This window comes from Mytilus galloprovincialis, chromosome 1 (assembly GCF_965363235.1).
Source record: "Mytilus galloprovincialis chromosome 1, xbMytGall1.hap1.1, whole genome shotgun sequence".
NCBI classification, from domain to species: domain Eukaryota; kingdom Metazoa; phylum Mollusca; class Bivalvia; order Mytilida; family Mytilidae; genus Mytilus; species Mytilus galloprovincialis.
In genome coordinates, this window is record NC_134838.1 from 16,131,049 (window position 1) to 16,149,017 (window position 17,969).

Sequence of the window (17,969 nt, forward strand, 5' to 3'; positions counted from 1 at the left end):
ACTGCTATTAGCGTGAAATTTCACTTTTGAACTTTGACTACATTTGGGATTTAAAAAAGTCTTCTGAAAGTTTCAAAAATGTGAAGAAAAAAGTTGACGCAATTGTAGTGGATTTTTAAGTGTTTATATGTATATATTGTTTATTGGATAATAAAAGAAGGAATATATATTCATGGAAAGGAAAAAGTAAATTATATAAAAATGCCGCTAAAACAGGTAGGGACTTTAAATGGACAGAATACAAATACTTCTGTATTTAATTAAATCTCTTAAGTATTATTAAATGTCTGAAATATATGATAAAAGCCGTATTACATGTTAATGAACTTTTAAGATATGAACATAAACTACTTTTTTCTTCATTTTTCTCATAATTTACTGCAACAGATTTTCATAATAAATTTGATAAAAAAAGTTAATAACCTCTATTACTCTTTTGTGTTTTAATATGGAACATAAACAAAGTCTTTGGAAAATAGGCATAAACATCAGACTGTCATTTATCCAATGTAAAGTCCGAAAGATTTCCAACTTTTCCAACATCTTCATATATATACGTGAAAAGGCATGAATGAATAAACATACTAAAAATACAAACCTTTTTTGAACGTTGCATGTTTGTAAGCAGCAACAGAAAAGCATTTTTTTTTGTAGTTCTGTTTATACCGTTTAAGTTTTGTATTCTCCGCTGTTTTTTCTTGTGTTGTTCTTAACATTTTATAGTTCTGGCTTTCAAGACAAATGGTCTTCAGTATACAATGTAGCTCCCAACGACGAACAAGCTATTCAAAGTCTTTTCGGTTCAAATGAGACGACTCCATATCATACCCTTACAATAAATTCAATAAAAAGTTAAAATGAAATATTACAAATTCGAGTGGCAAGGGTCAGCAAAAACAAAAATAAAACTTGTGTGAAGTTAAGAAATCATTGTTCATGATTTCAAGCATCCCGGCTGTGGGGAAATACATTTTGGAAATCTGCATATGGTGTATATGGTGCAATAAACAAACATAATATAGGTATTTACATGTCGGATTTAAAGTGCATCTGCATGTATTAAACAAGTAACAGAAGAACAAACTGTACCGGATGCCCTTAACAATTTTTTCAGAATTTACATTATTAGTATTTTTATAAATCAGATATAAATGCATACCACTGAGTAGTTATAAAGGTCATTCAGATCATGAACAAGCGATCGAGAATTTGTCATGCAAGAAACTTTTTCTGTTAATATCATTTTGCACATATCCCATCTGGAAATACGTTTGTGGGTTTAACAGTCAAATTGGTGGATTAAATGTTATATTTGTGCGGCTAATGTATAACAGGGCTCTCTAGTACAAAATCCATTTATGCTCAATGTTCTTTGCGGAAAAAACAGCGGATATGCAGGGTGACGTGCATGAAGCCGTAAACTGCTTCAAGTATAATTTTTTTTAAACTCCTTTTTGTCGACACTATCATGGCATGAATTACGTAAGAAATACTCGTATAGTTGTCCGTTTGAAGTTTGCCATTACGTTTTACTAGTCACTATGCTAATGCTGCAGTGGTCAATTCAGTTGTTTTTTTACACTTAGTTGTGTTTTATCAAGACTATGCATGAAAGATCAGCAATATGTGGTATTTGGATTTGATTTATGAATTGTATGTCCAATCTGACAAATTATAAGACGTTATAATTTGTTTGGTTTATGGCTATAGCAAGGCCGGTGAATGTCACACTTCAAGAAATCGCTTCGAGTAATAGCAATTTGGTTTAATGTTTGTATCGGCACTCCGGCATCAATGCGGACCCGGCAGTTCTTGAAGTAAAACTGAATTCTCTTATAAGGCCTTAACCTGAATAGTTAACAATAATTTTGTTATAACATCTTAACGTAGGATCTTCTAACATTAGAATGCTCCTGCTTTGTATCGGCTAACTAAACTACATAAAAACGTTAAATATCGGTTCTTCTTGGATTTTCAAGTATAGTAAGCATAGTAATGAGGCCCCTCATGGGGGGGTCCTAGTAATCACATAATCACCATTTTTTTGCCAATATAATCACATAATCATTAAATATTTGCTTATCTTTAGTAATCAAATAATCATAAACTAAAAATACAGTCCTAGGTAATCAAATAATCATGAAATATTTGGCTTAATAATCAAATAATCATTAAAAAAACGGCCAAGTAATCACATAATCAAAAACCCCATGAGAGCCCTCAGTAATTTAAGTGTTTCACAACTTAATTATATTTAAGTCCATTTTCGTATATCCTAGACTCCAATTAAAGATCTTATTATACTATGAATTTTGTATTCAACCAAAGGGATTCAAGGATAGTATCATTCTTTTGGATAAAAAAACGCCTTTAAAAAAAAGATAAATTACGTTTTTTTTATGGTTTTTTTTTCAGGTCAAAGCGGTTGATAAAAAAAATCCCGTTCGATTCTCGTACCAATTTTTTCAAACAGCAATTACAACTTTAATCGATTAGCCGTTTGCAAATCTCTTTCGCTGCTGCAACTCAAAAGTTAGAAGAGAGTCAGCTTACGGTTTACATACATTACCTACCCCCCCTCCCCCCCCCCCCCCCCCCCGCGGTCATTTTTTTTACAAAAAAAAACAAAGGGAGGAGAAAATGCTAATTGTTAACAAACAAATCATTATTAAGCATGACCCATATAAAAGAAGAAACGGAAATTTAAAATACATTGTAAAATAGCAATGTCGTAAAATTACGACAGCCGTAACTGTACGATATCAAGACCTTTTGACGACACCTGGGGAAAAACAGAAAACTGTTGGAAGAAAAAAACCACTATCTTTCTATCTATCTATCTTCCCGTCAAGGAGTGGACTCATATTTGAGTGTATATACTCCAGCGTGAGTGAACAGCTAAAAACCTTCAAGTATTTACAGTTAAAAAGAGATCTGTATGTACAGTTAAAAACGGTGCTGTAATTTAGATGTGGAGTAGTGTACATGTCGACACGCTGACATCTTGGATGGCGTGTCGAAAGTGTTCCACAGACGGGGAAGCTCGGATATCTGGAGGTATTTTGTTCCAGGATATGATGGTGGCTGGGATGAATGAATATTTAAAGCAGTCCAGTCTGGTCCTTATCTGTCTGATGTTATTTGACACGGAACCACGGGTTCTGGTATCATGATGGCTGAGCAGGTGGTGAACAGGAACTTCTACAATATGGTTTATTATCTTGTAAAACATGATGACTCTGCTCCTGGCTCTCCTATGTTCCAGTGGTTCCCAACCTAGTTGCTGGGTCATTTTAGTCACACAACCTGGTTCCCTCGAGAAAAAGTCCCCCATTACGAATCTAGCAGCCTGGCGTTGTACGTTTTCCAGTTGTTGGATTTGTTGTTGCTGGTAGGGATCCCAGACAGCGCTGGCGTACTCGAGGACGGGTCTTACTAAAGTTGTGTAGGCTTGACTTTTTACTTCCTGAGGACAACTCCTGAGGTTCCTTCGCAGGAATCCAACAGATCTGGAGGCTTTGGCTGTGGTCTGGTTACGCCAAGACAGGTCCTTGCTGATGTATAAGCCAAGGTATTTCCCGCCTGGGACGCTTTCAAGGGTATGGCCATGCAGATGGTAATCGCATATGGTGGGTTTGCGTTTCTTGCTGATATGGATGGTGGTGCATTTTTGCGGGTGGAACGCCATTTGCCAATCATTTTCCCATTTTTCTAATTTATCAAGGTCGTTTTGTAGCTTGGTGGAATCGCTAGTGGATCGAATAGGACGATATAACAGGCAGTCATCAGCAAACAATTTCACGCTCAAGTTAACCGATTCAGGGAGGTCATTGATGAAGACAAGAAAGAGCAGGGGTCCCATTACTGTACCTTGTGGTACACCAGAAACTACCTCTGCTTCGTCTGACTGTGTTCCCTCCACTAGGACATGTTGTTTCCTACTGTTCAGGAAGCTATCCAAGTCACTTAGCATACAGCAGTTATTTGAAGTCCGGTATACATATGACAATACAACAAAAACTTAGTTGAATTACATATATCCCATACAGCATTTAATGCCCAGGTTTAACTGTATAAGCTTCACCATGAAGTTAAAAAGGGACTGCACAAATCCATCAACAACAACACAATAACAATTTTTATTTGTCAATCAAGACCCCCTAGGAGCAGTACAATTACAGTTTAAAATTAAAGTGTACAAATAATCATCAGGTAACGTTTTTTGATATCAAGGAATTATTAAAAATGAAATTGGTATTGCGTTCCGTCTTATTTTATACTAGACTGATAAATATATATTTTACTCAAAGATTCATACAAATGAGACCAGAAAAAGGAAGTACATTGTAGATTTCTGCACAGATGCGGGAATTCAAAACATGATATCAAAAAAATTGAACGATTTTGAGTTCATTAGTATAATGGAAATTTCGGGAAAATTTCCTGATTTTTTTTTTTTTTTTTATTAATTTTTCGACTGTTATTGGGGACCTCGTCCCCGAATAACGTCTAGATAGGTTATTTTTATGCCCAACCTATAGTCATTATATAAATGTCTTCCCGTTTGTGCATCCATTTGATTGTCCGTTTATCTGTCATTACATGTTGTATGTCCAGCTTCACGTTAAAGTTTTTGGTCAAGGTAGTTTGTGATGAAGTTGAAGTTCAATCAATATTGATCAACTTTAAACATTGGTACACATGTTCTCTATGATATGATCTTCGACCCTAATTTAAATGCCGAATGACAGTTTTTACCCAAATTTCATGTTTTTCTGTGATGTCTTGATTATTATTTTTACTGCCACGATTTTAACTGCCACGTTTTTTACTGCCACGTAAATGAAAGGTCCGAGTTATTCAAATAAATAAATATCCTGCAACACAACACCATTGTAAAAGAGGAATGAACAGTTATAGTGGAAACACATTTTTAATCAAATGATATGCAAAAACATGCACAACATTTAATTAAGCTGAGACTTTATATATAATTACAAGGACATTAAATAAAGATGTAATTCAGGTTAAACTAAAAAGTAATGTATATGTGTTTTCTGTACCCCTACCCACCCTGATTGTTATCCCTGACCCTGAAGTTTTTTTTACTCCATTAAACACTATTCAAGTTACAATGTTGCTCCCATTGACTCAATGTACATGTAAATGTATTGATAAAATTTTAAAATCACGACCTATCAGTGAAACTATCGGTATTCTATTTTTTTCAGCATGTAACAGTAAACACACATACCTTATTGCCTGTTCTTAGTTTCATTGTAGATGTACATAATAACAAATAATTCATAACATTTGACTGGATTTCTTCTTTAAGCATATCTAAACAGAAAATGATTGTAAAAAGTTGCATAGAATCTGAAACACTTTCTAAAAAACAACTTATGATCTCTCTCAATTGAATAGTACAAAATGTATACTAATAAACCTAGAATGTTCTGATAATTGGACATAAAAAAGATTCTTTTTTTGACAAGTTTGACTAGCTTCAAGTTTTGAAAATCACTGAATAAGAAAAGTATGATTGAAAAGTGATAAAAGTTTTGGACAAAAGGGAATGTTTTAATCATGTATGTTGTGCTGTAGGTCTGTAATTTAAACTGTGGTGTAATATGGGCAAGGTTCATTTGTATTGTTCCGTCTGTTAATTATCTTCTAATTAAACCTGTGTTGTCATGCAAATAATTGAATATGTTATTTGTAGTATTAAGATAACAGTGTTTTGTTTCCTTTCATTTTGAATAGACATGACATAATAATACATAGAAGACATAAGAATGATTTTAAATTTACTCTCTGTTGTTTTTTCAATGAACCTGATCTCTATTGCAAAACTTTTCTTTGTTTATTTTTGTCATACGTTGTTTAAAAATATCAAAGCAACTTGGTGGAAAGAAACTTTGAAATAAAAAACTTCAGAACAATGCAAATATAAAAGATTGCCAAAAACTGAATTTCTGATGTTAACTTGTACAAGAGTACATATATAAAAGATGTGATATTATTGCCATTAAGACAGCTCTCCACAAGAGACCAAATCACACAGAAATGAACAGATATAGGTCACTATACGGCCTATAAAAGGCTCTGAAATCACAAATGTAAAACAATTCAAACAATAAAAAAACTGGCCTAATTAATGTGCAAAAAATATGAAAGAAAAACAAACATGTAACACATCAACCACTGACAACCACTGAATTACAAGCCCCTGACTTTGGACAGGCACATACATACATAATGGGACTGGGTTAAACATGTTAGGGGGATCCAAACACTCCCGCTAACCTGGGACAGTAGTGTTACAGTACAACATAAGAACCAACTATAAAAATCGGTTCAGGTGAAAAAGGCTTCACTCATCAGATGGATACAAATAGAAATGCATATAACAAAATCATATGGATGTGACCGGGTACTTGTCCATCCCAACAACAAAAAGACTAAGTACAGATAGGAGAGTACTCACAGTTTATACTGACAGCTAGTTCGAAGCCAAAAACAACTTACGTTAAATATCATACATCTTTAGACTAAATTGTCAATCAGTACACATCCAACAGATTAAGTGTAAAGATGTCATAAATAGTCAGAGAAAAACATGACCTTGTGTAATAAATGTAACAGTACTTTATAGGAGCATTTTTCTTATATTATTTTTGTGTGTTTGATGTTTTTCAGAGGCAGCATGGAATTAAAATATCACAACCGAATGAATTTGAACAGCAGTACAGACCTGCTGTTATTGCACATCTTCCTCCATTGAGTGCTAAAGAGGTAAGTGACATACATAGCAGTATATCTGAGAAAGGGTTATAGTAAAAGGCCATTATATCAAGGAGCTTGATATATGGTAATATCTGTGGTAAGATGTGACTGCCTCAATTGGTTTTGATAGTTCTGACTACAATTAAAGATGAATTCTTCCCTCTTTCAAAAAGAATACTGGTTAGTGATGTACAAATGTCTTCAGTGCTCTTTGGCTTCGTATTTTGTTTGTCTTTTCAACTTTGATTTGAACATCACTGATGAGTCATTTATAGAAGAAATGCATGCCTGGTGTACAACTTTTAAATGCTATGATGAGTTTGTTTAACCTGTTCTATCTCTGAATGAATTTCATTTGAACCTGTAGGACTTTCAGATTAAAGTCTTATCCTGACATTTTATTTGTTATACCACGACCAGTGTGATGTTAAATGTAAATTAAATATTTAATTAGTTTTTTGAAGTGTTTATAACTCTGTAATTTGATAATTCATTAAATATATGTTTATATTAGTATGGTAGTGTAAATACATCAGTGTTATTAAATGTATAGCCTTCAGTCTCCCTTATGTTTGCCATGGACAGTAGAAGTTCCTCGTCCATGTGAAGGTGTTTGACTTCTATTGTGTGCTGTATGTACATAGTCAATGATTTAAGGTTTACAGAAGCCAATATTATCAAAATTAGCGAGACTTCTGTTTATGAGGTGTTTATAAACTAGTTGTCATTACAATCCATGTGAGAATTGAAATTAAATGAATTCACGACCAACAGTAATAAGTTTTCTGAACTGTCAACACTCATTATTGTCATTCAAAGTTCATAATTACATTAGGTTTTTTTATTTAGTAACTAAAGGTCTATTTTTATTTTAACAACAAATAAAAACAGATGCAGAAGTAATGTATGCACTGCTGTAAGCATATGAATATATTTTTATGGCTAATTCTGAGGGTTGATTAAACATAAAATCTTCTGTAAAGTAGTAAATTTTGTTATTTAATGCTGTCAAATTTTCAAATTTTCATAAAATCCTGTTCAGCAGTTTATGGTAATTTGTGATAAGTTTTTAGTTGGATTATTACATAAAACAAATACCTGTACGATATAATGTACCTATCTCCCTTATTAAGATCATTGCAGTCCCATAAAACCAAGACAACAAACTAAAAATCCCCCATAATTTAAAAGAAATAAAATTTACAGGTTATTTTATAAAAAAAAAAAAAACTGAGAAAAAAGGATATGTTTATTTTGATGCAGTCCTCAATCTTGGGAATTTGAAAAGCATATTTTCTCTATTGACCAAAGCAATGTGTGAAAATTGTATAAAGTATCCAATAGGGAAAACTTGAGTCTCAAGACATGCTTAAAATTGTCAAATTTTTCCAATTAAATCCAACATTGGGTAATGTCCCATTAGCAGCGTTACATATATGATATAATAGCGATATTGTTTTGTTAGTTAACAAAACTCTTGGACACAAAAGTGCTCTTGGAATTAATTTCTTTCTCAGTTTCACTTAATGTCCACTGTTAAAGGCTCTCAAAGTAAAGAAGATTGATCCACAGTGTGAGTTTTTGAACATTTAAAGATTTTTGGACAATTTATTTTATTGACTTTGTTTATGTATTAAAATATTTTAATTCTATAAAGTAAATTTACATTGTTACGTTGACCCCCAGTGTTTTTTTATCAAAGAAACTTGAAAGCTATAAAACTTAATAAATATATGATGATTGCGTATATAGTGTTTAAAGAATTTAGTATTTCACAAGGGGCTACTAAAAACTGTCAAAAGTTAAGGTCAGAAAGAGAAATAAACAATGAAGTGGTAACCCAAAGAAGTATTTTAACAAGGATGACATCTTTGAAGTATGTAGGTCTATATTTTTTTCATGCTAAATAGTGTGAAAAGATTGATTTTACATGAGATAAAAGAAAATGAAATGTTTTATGATTGAGAGTGAGACAACAACCAATCAAACATAAGAAGGTGGAGAAAGTGGAATATTAATGATGTAACATGGCTTTAAGATTTGTGTCATTTTAATAAACACTATTTGTCTTCCTTTCTTTAATAATATTAATATTTTTATACGTTTTTTTGAAAAGCTTTGCATTCTTTGATTTATATGACCTGCATGTGTGACCTTGGTTTTTGACTCCAATTATTCAGCTTTCTGTTCATGTTTAAGTATGTTTTAAAGCTGTTTGCCATCTACTTGAAATTTAGTGCTCATGTTCTTATTGACAAAAATTAAGTTTAACTTCCTAAATGTTAACCGAATTAATTATGTTTGCACCATAGTTTTGTTTGGGACAGATAACATCTAGTAAATGTCCAATTCCTTAATTCCTCAACATGTTAATTCAGTGGAAAAGATCAGTTTGCTTAGGTTTAATAGTTTGAATTATGATTTTGAAATAACAGTCAAATTACCCCTGCACAAGTATTTTTACACCAATTTCTAAATATTTTCTGATTCAGTACATTTGAGTACTATCCAATATTATTATTGCATATATTGCAGTGCAGGTATTTGTTATCCATTCTTCTTGATGTGTGATAATATTCATTTATCTCTCGGATTGGTTTTTGCTTCACACACAAGACAAATTTAAATATCATTACAGTAGTTAATATCATCAAATAGATCTATTTATGAATTCCTTTCAGTTTGGTTTCTAAAAGAAGTTCTCAATATGTCATCTGCTTTTGTAGAAAATGTAATTTTTTAGATTGTGTCAATAAAGAAAGGTACATAGATATGTATGTTATATAAGTTCAAAGTGATTATTATTAGATTTAGTTGTTGAACATTTGAAAGCCTCAAAGTTCATCTGATTTATAATAAGTTCATGATTGATAAGTGATAAATCTTCAAAAGCTCGTTTACAGACAGTGAGTATTGAATGACATCAGAGAGTACATATTGAAATTATCTTACAAATCAAAAGGGCTAAGATGTCTCATTGTCAATTTCAAAATTTGGCAAAATGAATTAACATGATGAATGCATGATCACTGTTTGTTGTCCAGTTGCAAATATTACATCAATTTTCAATATGATTACATAATAATGAGTCAATAGCGTACAAATAAACTAACTTTGAAGCATATTTTAAAAGTGTTAGCTCATTAGGTAAGCATGTACCATAAAGAAATATTAATGAGTTAAATTTTTCTGATGTGGAGGTGACATATGCTCTTTCTCCAAATGTTGCATACTTGATAGAAAAAGAATTGATGAATACCAATTTAAAGTCTTTGGGTTGACCAATTCCAGTATCAAACCCATGACCTCTGGTGCCAATGAGACAACTCTGCATTAAAGTCAGAATTTGTAAAAGAAAATTATTACAATGTATAGGTAAAAGTATGGCCTTCAACACGTAGCAATTGATGTTAGACTATGTAGATATTGTATGAGAGTAATTCTGATAGAAGTAACAACTAGAAGTGAAGTGACCCTGAATATTAACCTTGTAATAGTTACAAGATTGAGAATGGAGTTGTTTTCATCAAAGTGTTTATTCTGTTATACCTTGAAGATAAAATAGGACACAATCCTTCCTAGATTTAAAGATTCCTGTACAATCATTCATTAAGGCAAAATTTTATACACCAGGACACAACAAGATTAAAAAAAAACTGACACTTTAAATTCAAATTAAGAAGACTACATAGAATTTGTTCATACATGTTATGTATACCAATTATTTTGAAACCGATATATACATATAAGATATAATGTCTAAATATTATATAAATGTAGAGACTATCACTATTAAATTATTTTTTTTTCGACGTAACAAAATTCAGTTTACAGTTTTGATTTTTAAACATGAATGAGCAATTTCACAAGTTAGATAGAATAGGAGATTAAGGTGTCGGGAACAATCATAGTTTTTATTTTAAAGTATGGTTGTATAATAGTTGTATTGACACGAATTTAGCGAAAGCTGATATATGTATTGAAGAATAATACACCCATGTGCAGAGTAATTACCGTATCATTATTCTTTTTGTACAATTTGATATTTTTGTCAAACGAATTTGTCAATTAATTTTTAATTTGAATTTAGAAAAAATAATAAATTTCATATCTGTCAATGTAGCGGGTTCTTATTATTGCACAATAATTACTGGAGAATTTTAGCGTATGATTTGATTAATTTTTTTTAATTGACTGAACAATTTAATAGACCGGTGACAGCTAATAATTCAGTTAATCACTCACTTGAAAATTATTTACAATTCTAAAGTGTACAATAAAAGAACGGAAAGGTCACACTTTTAATTCTTGTCTTTGATCTAAGTAACAGAATATATTTACACCTGGTCCATTTCAAACCTTGAAACTCTTAATACATGTACTACTGAAATCCCAATTCTTATACATGAGTTTTAATTATTACTTAATCATCAATTTATTTTATTTTGGCAGGAGGGTGGGCAACTTTTCTGAGTTTATCAATTTTTACTCTATCTGATGTTATACATAATTTTGAGATTTAATGTATCAATTTTTCTTTGGAAACTTCACCAAATATTTTCGCACCCAAACAGTATTTATACATATTATTTAATGGATTTGTTTTGGAAATTGTTTCTCATTTTTATAGAATTGAAGTATTCTTATTGTCATGATTTAGGAAGATATTCAGCTATGAAAATTTTTGAAAAACTGACTTCATCAATCCTGCATATGTGAAATGTTTTTTTTTATCATAAAAAGTGTTCAGGCCTTCATAAGCGAGAGAGGCTGAATTTCCAGCTTATATATATGTAATGAACTTTTTTTTTGGTTTGTCTCATCGGAGTATGCATGGCTGTATGTCTATTGAAAATATAGATATTATTCTTGCAAAATCAATGTGGTGTTAGATATTTAAAAATCAAATAAAATAATTTGCTATGTTTATAAGAGAAAGAATGTTTGACTAATTTAAAAAAAAAAGAAGTTTGGTTCACAGGGGCAGATCCAGCCATTTTAAAAAGGGGGGTTCCCAACCCAGGATAAAAGGAGGGGGGTGTTCCAACTATATGTCCCCATTCAAATGCATTGATCGGCCAAAAAAAAGAGGGAGTTCCAACCCCAGACCCCCTCTGGATATGCCAATGGTTCATGATCAATGTTCTTATGTTTTCTCTTTTTATGAAATTATGATTTTTTTTTTCTTAAATGTAATTGTGTCTTATTCTTGGTGAAACTTTGATTCATTGTTGTAAGTTGTGTAACAAGATTTTTTTCAATACATAATATCATGCGGGGTGACACGGCAATTACTACTTTGTAACCAAGTAAAAATTAGCGAAAACTAATAAACTCTATTGTTAAATCTCTGATTGTGTCATATTGATTCTGTCACAATAATTACCTCCCTTTGTGTTCGAAAAAATGTAAACATTCTTTAACTAATGAAGCAAGAAAAATCAACTATTTTGGGTGAAACTTGATTTAAAACTTCGATCAATTTTAACCATATTATTCTCAGTGGGAACAATGTGGATGGAAAGTACATATTTAAACTCCTTCCTAGTTCTATTAAAATAAGTTTATATGCAATTTAATCAAGATTATTGAATTTAATTGTTGAATCTAAAAGTGGTCAAACTATAAGATGAATATGTGTATAAAGAAAAACTTGCTTAGTCCATTTATGTATAGTTAAACAGTTCATACTTAGCATGGTAAAATGATAGATAAAATTGTGTAGAAATAAACTAAAACTTTAGACAGACAGATGGACTCCCATATATAGATATTGCCTGCTTTAGAAGATGTAACAAAAGAATTTGACCCTCAATTTGATATGGTTTCTTATATCAAAGAAAATTTCCTACAAAATTAAAGCTGCATTCTGTGACATTATCTAATAGAAGATTTTGATAGTTGGTAAAACATGCTCTCATGTACTGCTAGGAAACTGTAAATGACAAAAAACATATGAAATAACCTTATTGTAGGTTTAATCTTGCAGATGACAACCATTGATACTAATGCTGTAGATTTAGATTTTTTGGTGACAAGTCTCAGGACTGTCAGGAAGGGAACCATAATTTTTGAAAGGGGGGATAAAAAAGTTATCGCGGAGGCTAGCAATGCATTCAAATTTTTGAGTGATTTATATGCTCAATATCATATATATCATGAGAAATGTAAGATTCCTTTTTCTGATTGATCAATACCCCCCCCCCCCCCCCTTTTTTACACCCTATCCTGGGTTGTTTTAAACAGACCATTATTAGACTTAATTATTAACTTGCAAAAGGACAAAGATATCAATTAGATGCAGTTTATACTTAAAACTGCACTAATTTGAAATTTTCCACTATATCAGTAATCATGTATTTAAAATTCATCATTGTTTTTTGTTTTGTTTCATTTCACATACATCTTTTTCCTATTAATGATTTCTTTTATAAGTAGTGCAAATTTAATTGTATTAAAGGCCTTACATGACTTAATTCTATTTTCAAAGGAAAGTATTGCGTTATTTGATGCTTAGAACATCCAAACATTTATGTCGCAAGTTAATGAAGCCTTTTCAAATGATTTGTTATATTGCATGACAAAGCAGTGCTATTCTGTTAAACCGTATTGTGAAATTGATTGTTTGTAATTAATTTTTCATTGATAATCAGTAATCACAGATGAAATAACCCTAATTAGGTAATAAAAAAACTATCAGTTATGTCTGACATTGTTTTTTATTGCCGTACAAAACAGTATACAAGAATACATTTATGCATGGATTTTAGAACAGATTAAGCTATGCTTTTAGAACTAAGATTTTAATCATGACCTAAGAAATCAAAATTAAACAAGTTAATTGGTTGGAAAGTTTTTATCGGTTTCTGAATTCTTTTTTCTTCTGTGCATTACTGCATTTCAGTTTATTTAGTGTCAATGAAGTTTAAAAGTAATGTTAGAATTGGGTCACAGTGACCTTTATTTTGCGCTAACTATAAGATACTTGTTTCAACAGGACTTGCCCAGTATACATGAATTATTACAATGTGGCTGCTAAGTAGTAGAATCTTAATTTGTTGGGTGTACCGGACAACACTTTCAGATTTAAACATTTGAAGTTTTGCACTGAAGTTTAAAAAACAATATAGTTGAACATGGTTTTCAAAGATTTATAAATTGGTTAATGTGGTTTGACATATAGTTTTTGATTGCCCCCTGGCTCAGATGTTACCGACACAATATAGTCAATAGTGCTGAATGAGGTGTTTAGCACTAACAGTTATTCAGTCCTTAAATTTTTATGTAGTGTTTTGTAAAATTGAAAACTGGAAAATAGGGAATGTGTCAACAATCCGACCATAGAGCAGACGACAACCGTAAGCCATCAATGGGTCTAGAGCAGACAACAACCGTAAGCCATCAATGGGTCTAGAGCAGACAACAACCGTAAACCATCAATGGGTCTAGAGCAGACAACAACCGTAAGCCATCAATGGGTCTAGAGCAGACAACAACCGTAAGCCATCAATGGGTCTAGAGCAGACGACAACCGTAAGCCATCAATGGGTCTAGAGCAGACAACAACCGTAAGCCATCAATGGGTCTAGAGCAGACGACAACCGTAAGCCATCAATGGGTCTAGAGCAGACGACAACCGTAAGCCATCAATGGGTCTGTAGACTGTAATTTGCGTGTTCGTTTTTTATTTCACGATTTGTCAGTCTTTCTTCAACATGATTTCTAATTGTCTGTTCTTTTCAATATATAGATGAGAAGATGTTGTAGGATTTCCAATGAGACAACTCTCAACAAGAGACCAAATGACACTGAAGTTAACAACTATAGATCACTGTATGGCCTTCAAATTTGAAATACATAATATAGCATCAATGTATCCTTAGTATGTAACTGGAGTCAAGTCTTCACTACAGTTTTTGCTAAAGATACTTGTGATATATAAAGAACCTGTTAAGCCAATACACTTTATAGATACAGAGATTTAAAAAAGAACTAAAGTCGAAATATTCAATGGTTTTACATGTTTCTATTTAGTGGGTGTAAACCATTTAATATCAACCGTTAAAGAATTTTATGTTATTTTCATTACTTGTTTCACATTAATTTTTTCTGGAGGATATCTATTCAAGCAGAAATTCTTCATTAAAAGATAAAAATAAAAAGTTTTATGATTTGTAAGTTTATGAACTGAAAAATAAATCTTTTAATGCATTCAAACAAAATATAATTGAAGAACTTTACTTTAAATTACAAGTATACTTTCCAGAGGATTTCACATAAAATGAATCCAGACGAAAGTAATTTGTTTATTTGGTTTAATTGCTGAAAGTTGTACATTTTGGGGGGTAAATTTTTCCTTTAAGATGGAAATTTTTATTTTGATGGCTTTTTTTATAGAGAATGGGAAAGATATTATTTGGATAAACAAAATTGGTTTACTCTTTAAATATAACGGAGTTTGACAAAAGAGTTTATATAGTCACCTTTGCCTTAAAATAGGCTGGCACATTTTTTACTTTGAGCTAATCAGACTTACAGTAGGTTAACATCAATTGACTAACTAAAAAATAATAAATAAGTTTTGCAAATTTTTCGTCTTTCCTGTAATTTGCTAGCCTTTGCTTAAATGAAGCAGTTACCCAGAGATTTGATAGGACAATCTTGTGTCCAAATGCCTCTTTCATGTATCCTATAATTTTATATTTATTCCATACTTAAAAACAAAACTTGATATATTAACTTGTTTTATAATCCAGCAGTTTTAAGCTATATCCTGACTTTGTAGCTTATTTAAAAAAAAGGAAGACCAATGCTTAACTTGAGTAAATTTAACTGTATGTAATAGGATACATAAATTCTATTGTTTGGTGCATAGATTACTATCATTTATCATCATCATCCTTAATCGGAAGGTGGTACAGGTTTTCATTTTGCTATAAATCCAGCATTACCTTCGGATCAAGTTTTTATTTGTACATGTTTATTTTCCTTTTAGTCAGCGAATAATACAATTTATAAACAATAAAATCTTTCTTTTATTATACCCATTAAAAATTTGTACGGAATTTTCAATAAAATTCTCCATTGTAACTCTAAATCCTAATATGTTTGCTTTTGTTTCATACAACGCAGACTTTTCACAACATACCGTGAGTGGTGTCTTGTTGTTGTAAGGATCAGTTAATAATCTTCAGAGTAATCAATAAAATATATTTAATATTGATTTGACAAATTTAATAGGTCATTTCAGGTGTCTTCCCGAGGATTGAAAAATCATTTATAATTTGGTAAATCTCATATCTGAATAGACATTTTTGTATTGTTATGACACTGTATCTCTGGAATAAAGTAAAATTAAATCACAGATTTCACATGCATTAAAATCAAATTAAGTTGTCTTTTGATATCCTTGCATGTAGATGTATAATGAATTAAAAATTTGATAACAGATAATTTAGGGTTTTAAAAAATTCTCTTGTTATGGCCTGATGAGGTCAAATTATTGTATAAAGCTACTAAATACAGCTACCACTGGGTGAAAACTCATAAACTATTGGTCCTTGGTCTTTAATAATGCTTTTCATAAAATAAAAATGGTAATGAAAATGTTGTTGATTTAAAACCAATGTGTATAGTTTGTCTTCTTAATCCATTCCCTGGTACAGTTTGACTCCATATAATTACTTTTGACCGAATTTATTGACTATTGGACTGCATATGATTTTGTTAAAACTCTGGTCTTCAACAATAAAGAGATTGTTTAAATGAATTTTAGTTTCACTAAAAAGAAAAATTAGCTTATTAGAAGCTTTTGTATCATATACATATGTTGCACAGGTCACTGCAGGTCATTTACCAAACAGTTACCTAATTGTGATTTTTCAGTTTTTAAAAATATTTTCATTTTCTCATTATTTATAACCTTCTCATTAAGAGTCTGTATGATGATGATAAGAGATGTACTCTAGCTTCATAAAAGGCGGCCTTAGTGAACAATTTAATCAGACTAGGTTTCAACACAAACTGGCTCAGATTTACATAATGACATGTTTGGGCCTAAAAGTTTTTTGTCTATTGAAGATGAGAAATCAACAACTAGTGGAAAAATATCTCAATTACTGAATTGATGGAAAATCTTTGATATCCTCGGAAAAATGTATATACAACTTTTCTACATAACACATTTTGGCAATTAAAAGATCTTGATAGACATGTCTCAAAAAATGTTCATCTATGGTTGAAGTTGGTATCTTTACCTGTGGTGTCTTATGTTTTGTTTTGTCTTATAAAAAAAAAGATGTGGTATTATTGCCAATGAGACAACTTGTTTCATTGCTGTCACATTGACCTCTTCCTTACAGTTTTTTTATTCATATCTTTTACATTTAAAAAGAAATCAAATTATGAAGTAAAAAAGCTTATTTTGTTCATGAGACTTTTGAATGAAATTCTTCTGTCGATAAATATTTGAAAGTCACAACAGAAATTTTGATTCTTTACAATAGATTTAAAGATAGATAAATTATATCTGAAGGTGCATCAGAAATTAAAATTTTTTGACAAATATTTTCAATAGATAATTATCTAATAGTGCATCTACACTTAATCTATGTACAAAAACTGTCATATGAGGCATGATTAATTATAAAAAGATATAACATGCTTATAATGAAATAACCTTAGCATTTTTTTTATGTGCGTCAAACACCATTCATTGTATTTATATACAAAAAATAAGTAATTAGGTTGTTTACATTAACGAAAGTCCAGGAGAGTTAATATTCTGTTGATTATTAATAACCGGTAAAAAAATCCTCCAATTAAATACTTTGGTCTTCTTTAAACTATGTGTGCAAATGTCTTACACTGGGATTGATCACCATAGCATGTACATTTTGTAAGTCACATGCTTAAAAAATTAAGGGAACTGATATTTATATACAGTGTCATACTTTAATTTTTATCTCGGAACTTTAGTATTTCCAATGCTGGAAATTTTTGAAAAACTAACCAAAGATATGGCCCTAGTTGGGAAAGTCAAAATGAGAAACACTACATACTGTTTTCTGAAGGGACTTGATTGTTAACCCTTATGAAACTGAATTGTTTGCAGCAAACTTGCAGATTTTAGAACACTCCTTGTACAACGAAAATCTCTACCAAAGTTTTGTTGGCATCAGTAA

The 17,969-nt window shown here is 31.2% G+C and overlaps 1 protein-coding gene across 3 annotated transcripts in view; it reads left to right on the forward strand.

Moving 5' to 3' along the window:
- LOC143067222 (dynein axonemal heavy chain 3-like) overlaps nucleotides 1-17,969 on the forward strand; it is a 133,847-nt gene continuing 115,878 nt past the window's right edge. The window contains exons 1-2 of one of the 3 annotated variants that reach the window (XM_076240331.1): nucleotides 1-216; nucleotides 6,700-6,795. In XM_076240331.1, the coding sequence (XP_076096446.1) occupies nucleotides 202-216; nucleotides 6,700-6,795 (111 nt within the window). In that variant the 5' untranslated portion in view covers nucleotides 1-201. The remainder of the gene's footprint in view (nucleotides 217-6,699; nucleotides 6,796-17,969) is intronic. The other 2 variants (XM_076240337.1, XM_076240342.1) reach the window with 2 other exon arrangements.